The 7,892-nt window shown below is 40.3% G+C and overlaps 1 gene segment (V, D, J or C); it reads right to left on the bottom strand.

Annotated features, from left to right (window-relative positions):
- Positions 1 to 4,976: 4,976 nt before the first annotated feature.
- On the bottom strand, positions 4,977 to 5,469 carry LOC127187157 (T cell receptor alpha variable 9-2-like). The segment is given in 2 exon segments: positions 4,977 to 5,311; positions 5,424 to 5,469. Coding segments are annotated over 2 exon segments (381 nt in total).
- Between the last annotated feature and the right edge of the window lie 2,423 nt (positions 5,470 to 7,892).

Below are 7,892 nucleotides of genomic sequence, written 5' to 3'. Positions count from 1 at the left end.
CAAATAACATTTAATGGCAAACTTATCACAATTACACCCAACTTCTCAGCAGAGACCATAAAAGCCAGAAGGGCCTGGACAGAGATCCTGCAAACCCTAAGAGACCACAGATGCCACACCAGACTACCTTACCCAGCAAACCTTTCAATAACCACTGATGGAGAAAAAAAATATTCCATGACAAAAACATATTCAAATAGTACCTATCTACAAATCCAGCTTTACAGAAGGTACTAGAAGGAAAACTCCACCCCCAGGGGGCAAGTTACAACCAAAACTAAACAGGAAATAGATAACTATACCATCACAAAGTCACAACCACACAAACTCTCCACTGTAACAAACATCAAAACAAAGAGACTTAACAGTCACTAGTCATTAATATCTCTCAACATCAATGGTCTCAATTCTCCAATAAAAAGACACAGACTAACTGAGGGGATGCATAAACAAGATCCAACATTCTTCTGCATTCAAGAAACACATCTCACCTATAAAGATAGACATTATCTCAGGGTAAAAGGTTGGAAAAAAATATTTCAAGCAAATAGTCACAAGAAGCAAGCAGGTATAGTCATTTCAATATCTAACAAAATAGACTTTCAACCAAAATTAATCAAAAGGGATGAGGAAGGACATTTCAATTCATTAAAGGTAAAGTCAACCAAGATGACATCACAATTCTGAACATCTATGCTCCAAATACAAGGGCAGCCCCATTTGTAAAAGATCTATTAACAAAGCTTAAACCACACATCAATCCCCACACACTAATAGTGGGAGACTTCAACACCCCATTCTCACGGAAGTCATTGAAACAGAAACTAAGCCAAGAAATAACATCATTAACCAATGCCATGAATCAAATAGATCTAACAGATATCTATAGAAACCTTTCACCCAAAAGAAAAGGAATATACCTTCTTCTCTGCACCCATGGAACCTTCTCCAAAATTGTCATATAGTAGGTCACAAAGCAAGCCTCAACAGATACAAGAAGATTGATATAATACCATGTATCCTATCAGATCACCATGGTCTTAAGCTGCACTTTGACAACAACAGAAATAACAAAGAGCCAACACATACGAGGAAACTAAACAACTCTCTGCTTAATGACACCTGGGTCAGGGAAGAAATAAAGAAATCAAGGACTTCCTCAATTCAATGAAAATGAAGCAACAATATACCCAAATTTTGGGGATACACTGAAAGCAGTGCTAAAAGGAAAATTCATAGCACTAAGTGCCTTCAAAAAGAAATTGGAAACATCGCACATAAGCATCTTAATGACACAACTGGAAGCCCTAGGAAAAAAAGAAGCAGAAACACCCAAGAGGAGTAGACATCTGGAAATAATCAAACTCAGGGCTGAAATTAACAAATTAGAAACTAAGAAAACAGTCCAAAGAATCAACAAAACCAAGAGCTGGTCCTTTGAGAAAATCAACAAGATAGACAGACCATTAGCCAAACTAACTAAAAGGCAGAGAGACAGTATTGAAATCAACAAAATCAGAAACGAAAAGGGAGACATAACAACAGACAATGAAGAAATTCAAAGAATCATAAGATCCTACTTTGAAGGCATATACGCCACAAAATTTGAAAATCTAAGGGAAATGCACAATTTTCCTGATCAATTTCATTTGCCAAAGTGGAGTGAAGAACAGATAAACAAGCTAAATAGTCCCACTTCCCCTACAGAAATAGAATCAATCATTGATAGTCTCCCAAGCAAAAAAAGCCCAGGGCCAGATGGTGTCAGTGCATAATTCTGCCAGACCTTCAAGGGCGAGCTATTACCGATACTCTTCAAGCTACACCAAAAGATAGAAATGGATGGAAAATTACCAAATTCATTCTATGAGGCCATAGTCACATTGATACCTAAACCTCACAAAGACTCAACAAAGAAAGAGAATTTCAGACCAATATCTCTTATGAACATCAATGCAAAAATACTAAATAAAATGCTTGCAAAACGAATACAAGAACACATCAAAGATACCATTCATCATGACCAAGTAGGCTTCATTCCAGGCATGCAGGGATGGTTTAATATATGGAAATCCATCAATGTAATCCACCCTATAAACAAACTGAAAATAAAAAACCACATGATCATCTCTTTAGATGCAGAGAAAGCATTTGATAAAATCCAACACCCATTCATGTTTAAAGTTTTGGAGAGATCGAGGATACAAGGCACTTTCCTCAACATAATAAAGGCTATATACAGCAAGCCAATAGCCAAAATCAAAGTAAATGGTGAGATACTCAAGAAAATTCCTCTAAAATTGGGAACAAGGCAAGGCTGCCCACTCTCTCCATATCTCTCCAATATAGTACTGGATATTTTAGATAGAGCAATAAGACAACAAAAGGAGATCAATGGTATCCAAATGGGAAAGGAGGATATCAAATTATCCCTATTTGCAGATGATATAATAGTGTACATAAGTGACCCTTAAAATTCCACCACAGAACTCCTACAGCTGAAAACACCTTCAGCAAATTGGCAGGATACAAAATTAACTCAAAAAAGTCTGTAGCCTTCCTATACACAAATGACAAGCTTGCAGAGGAAGAAATTAGGAAAACCACACCCTTCACATTAGCCACAAGCAATATAAAATATCTAGGCATTACTCTAACTAAGCCAGTGAAGGACTTGTTTGAAAAAATTTTCAAAACTCTGTAGAAAGAGATTGAAGATGACCTGAGAAGATGGAATGATCTTTCTTGCTCATGGATGGGGAGAATTAACATAGTAAAAATGGCCATCCTACCAAAAGCAATCTACAGATTCAATGCAATCCCTATCAAAATAACTACACAATTTTTTAAAGACATTGAAAGTTCAATTCTGAACTTCATATGGAAAAACAAAAAACCCAGAATAGCTAAAACAATCTTGTACAATAAAAGGTGCTCCGGAGGAATCTCCATACCTGATCTCAAACTGTACTATAAAGCAATAGTAATTAAAACAGCATGGTACTGGCACAGCAACAGGCTGGTTGATCAGTGGAATCGAATCCAAGACCCAGATTTGAATCCACACACATAGGGTCACTTGATTTTTGACAAAGAAGCCAAATCTATTCAATGGAAAAAGGATAACATCTTCAACAAAGGTGCTGGTCTAACTGGACGTCTATGTGTAAAAAAACGCAACTGGATCAATATTTGTCACCTTGCACAAAACTCAAATCCAAGTGGATTAAAGACCTCAACATAAAATCAGAGACACTAAGTCATTTAGAGGAAAAAGTAGAGAAGAGCCTGGAACATATTGGCACAGGAGACAACATCCTGAACAGAACACCAACGGCCCAGGCCTTAAAGTCAACCATTAATAAATGGGACCTCATGAGGCTGAGAAGCTTCTGTAAGGCAGGAGACACTGTCAAGAGAACAAAGCGACAGCCTACAGAATGGGAAAAGATCTTCACCAACCCTACATCTGACAAAGGTCTAATATCCAAAATATATAAAGAACTCAAGAAATTAAATACCACCAAACCAAATAACCCAATTGAGAAATGGGGCTTGGAACTAAACAGAGAATTCTCAACAGAGAAGTATCAAATGGCTGAGAAACACTTAAAGAAATGCTCAACCTCCTTAGTCATCAGGGAAATGCAAATCAAAACAACTCTGAGATTCCATCTTACACCCATCAGAATGGCTAAGATCAAAAACTCAAGCGACACCACATGCTGGTGAGGATGTGGGGAGAGAGGAACACTCCTTCATTGCTGGTGGGAATGCAAACTAGTACAGCCACTTTGGAAATCTATCTGGTGCTATCTCAGAAAAATGGGAATAGGGCTTCCTCAAGACCCAGCTATTCCACTCCTTGGAATATACCCAGAAGATGCTCCAGCACACAACAAGAAAATTTGCTCAACCATGTTCATAGCAGCCTTATTCATAATAGCCAGAACATGGAAACAGCCTAAGTGTCCCTCAGTAGAAGAGTGGATAAAGAAACTGTGGTACATATACATTATGGAATACTACTCAGCTATTAAAAACAAGGAATTCCCGAAATTTGTGGATAAATGGATTGAGCTAGAAATGATCATAATGAGTGAGTTAACCCAGAAGCAGAAAGACTCAAATGGTATATACTCACTTATATCTGCATACTAGCCCAAGGGGCATGTCCCACGAAAGCCTTCACTTACCAGGAAACTGGGACAGAGGGAAGGCATCCTATTGGGACTCTAAATGAGAGACGCACGGGAGAATAGCAAAGTAGAAGGATCCAGAGGGTCCTAGAAACCTACAAGTAGAACAATATGATAGGCAGATTTGGGCCCAGGGGTCCCGCTCAAACTAAGGCACCAGGCAAGGACAATACAGGAGGTAAACTTTAAACCCCTTCCCAGATCTAGCCAATGGTCAGAACATCCTCCACAGTTGAGTGGAGAGTGGGATATGACTTTCTCATGTACTCTGGTGCCTCACATTTGACTATGTCCCCTGGAGGGGGAGACCTGGTGGCACTCAGAGGAAAGACAGCAGGTTACCGAGAAGATTCTTGATACCCTATGAGCATATACAGGGGGAGGTAATCCCCCTCAGGAACAGTCATAGGGGAGGGGAATAAGGGAAAAAGGGGAGGGAGGGGAGAATGGGAGGACACAAGGGATGGGATAGCTATTGAGATGTAATAAGAATAAATTAATAATAAAAATTTTTTTAAAAGTCTGAAAAGCTATAGCTTCTGATTGTCTGTTTTTCCATAGTATTAGCCCCACATTATTGAGTTCCCAACTTTTCAGGCATGTTTGGCCTCTGTAAGCAACTTGGGCCTGTGGTGACCTCAAGCAATATTCTTATTCTGCTCTGGCCACTTGTATGATTTTAATTAACCAGAAAAATATTGGGGCAACAACACAGTCTGTGTGGAAAACAGGCTGATGCCAAAGCAGATGATCAGACACCAGGCTTTCTTTTGCTTCTCAGGGTTTATGCTCAGCTCCCCCTGCAGTGTCTGCCACTGTGTCACTCAGAGCACAGTAGTACACAGCCGAGTCTGACTCTTGCACCGAGGCTTTCTGCAGGTGGAAGGAGGTGGCTTCTTTGTCATATGTGGCTTCAAACCCTCTGCTGCTTCCCTTGTTGTTGGCTGTTGTGACTTTCAAAAGGAGCTGGGGACTTTCTCCGGGGTATTGGACATACCAGAAAAGAGTTGGGTATGTTGTGCTTGAATAAGTGCAGTTTATAAATAGGAAGTCACCTTCCGAGAGGGTCACTTGACCATGTGTCTGGGTCACTGAGTCTCCATGGGTCTTGCCTGGAGGAAGAATGGGATATCTGTGTCACATTAAGGACAATGCTCATAATAACTTAAATCTTTTTCTGACAACATAGAAGAAAGAGTACACTTTATAATTCCCTTTACTTACCAAGCATGAACAGCATCACAGTCACTAAAGCTGGAGAAGTGTTCATCTTCAGCGTCACCCAAGTAATGTTCTTGTTCCTTCACATGAATAAATGATGAAATGGCATCAAATGATGAACCTACAAAGCTTAGAGTTCACACAGATGCTGATCTTGTGTTAGGAAACTCCACCCCCTAGTGGGCAGAGGTTAAACTAGAGTCTCTTGAACCTCCCAGAGTCAGAAATGCACTCTCACCCTCTCACTCTCAACATCAATTGTAAGGCAAGTGTCAGACTTTACTTGGCCTTTACCAATGTAAAGAACATAAACAGTGGACGTTAACATATTCCCTGCTGTCATTCTTAGGATTCTGCCTGGAATGAGAGTAGAGTACATGTTCTAGTAGAGCCACTGATGGTCTATTTCTTTCAGCCTTTACCATAGGATAAAAGGAATGGCAAAAAGTAGGATTTACTAACTTATTTTCTTTTTTTATTAATTTATTCTTGTTACATCTCAATGGTTATCCCATCCCTTGTATCCTCCCATGCTTCCCTCCCTCCCATTTTCCCATTATTCCCCTCCCCTATGACTGTTCCTGAGGGGGATTACCTCCCCCTGTATATGCTCATAGGGTATCAAGTCTCTTCTTGGTAACCTGCTGTCCTTCCTCTGAGTGCCACCAGGTCTCCCCCTCCAGGGGACATGGTCAAATGTGAGGCACCGGAGTACATGAGAAAGTCATATCCCACTCTCCACTCAACTTTGGAGGATACTCTGACCATTGGCTAGATCTAGGAAAGGGTTTAAAGTTTACCGCCTGTATTGTCCTTGGCTGGTGCCTTAGTTGGAGCGGGACACCTGGGCCCAAATCTGCCTATCATAATGTTCTACTTGTAGGTTTCTAGGACCCTCTGGATCCTTCTACTTTGCCATTCTCCCATGCTTCTCTCATCTAGAGTCCCAATAGGATGTCCTCCCCTCTGTTCCAGTTTCCTGCTAAGTGAAGGCTTTCGTGTGACATGCCCCTTGGATCGGGAGAATTAACATAGTAAAAATGGCCATCCTACCAAAAGCAATCTACAGATTCAGTGCAATCCCTATCAAAATACCTACACAATTTTTTAAAAGACATTGAAAGTTCAATTATGAACTTCATATGGAAAAACAAAAAACCCAGAATAGCTAAAACAATCTTGCACAATAAAAGGTGCTCCAGAGGAATCCCTATACCTGATCTCATACTAACTTATTTTCACTGATTCAAGATACTATGCAGTCCTAGAGGCATGGGTCAGGACTGGAGAGAACTTCTTGCCCTTGCAGAGGACCAAGGTTTGATTCTCAGAACATGCACAATGACAGAGCCATCTGTAACCCCGGTTCGATGAGGACTGACTCTCTCTTTTGACTGCATTGACACCAGGCACACATATGATTCATAAACAGAAACGCATGGAAAACATTCATGTGCATAAAACAGAATATATTTTAATTTCTTAAAGGTGTTATAAAATTAAGTTATTATAAATTGGCCCTAAAACTGTATAACCATTGCAATCTGCTTTATTTACCTTCTAGAAATTCGAAGTAAAAGTTTGTGCTGCCCATTTAGTTAGGAGATCACTGATGTCTTGGAACAATGTTTCACTATTAACTGCACAGGACAGCGGCAACAAAAGAAGCATCTGTGGCAGGCAGGACTCATGGGTTGTGCCACACTCTGCATCAAATGTGGGCTATGGCCTTATACATTGCTCTTTTCTGTAAATGTCATTATGACCAGTGGTGGCTGTTTTTGGGAAACAGGAAGGTGACTATCATTCAGTTTTGGCAACACATTTGTGGCTCTTTCCTGACGGTCTGCAGGGGACATCCCTGGCATCCAGCTCACATGAGTGTCTTCAGAAAAGGTTCATCTTTCAAGAGTAAGACTTCCACTCTTGAGAATGGCTTTCATGGCTGCCATGTGTCTGTGGGAGCTCCTGCTATCCTTGAATTTGTCTTAGTAACTATTCTTCACTGACAGATTTAGTCTTCTCTCAATGCTGTTCTTTACCACTTTTGTGCACACCTTTTTCTTAACTCTTATTGTTTTTACATTACAAATGTATTCTGTAAGTGACAGCCTGTGGCTCAGAACCTTTGCTCTTGCAGCTCAAGGTAATGGACCTGGAGCCCTCTGCATTTTCCTCACTGGCAACACTTGTAGTTGATTCAGAATGTGCTCTTCGCACTGTGATCTATACCAGACACACAATCACCTATTAAAACAACACTTTCTTTCTTGTTTCCTTTTTATTTTTACAGTTTCTTAGCTACAGACTTTTGTGCAGGTTGACACAGTGAGGATGTACCTCCTCCACAGAGCAGGCCTCAAATTCGGTGAGAAAGCAGATGGTTGGACCTAAAAACAATCAATGCCACCATTCCACCAGATGACACATTGCTTATTAGGTTGTTTGTTTAGCATAAAGGCACATCAAACC

Source organism: Acomys russatus, chromosome 3 (assembly GCF_903995435.1).
Source record: "Acomys russatus chromosome 3, mAcoRus1.1, whole genome shotgun sequence".
NCBI lineage: Eukaryota > Metazoa > Chordata > Mammalia > Rodentia > Muridae > Acomys > Acomys russatus.
Note: the sequence above shows the minus strand (reverse complement) of the source record. Positions and strands in the feature narration are given on the sequence as shown.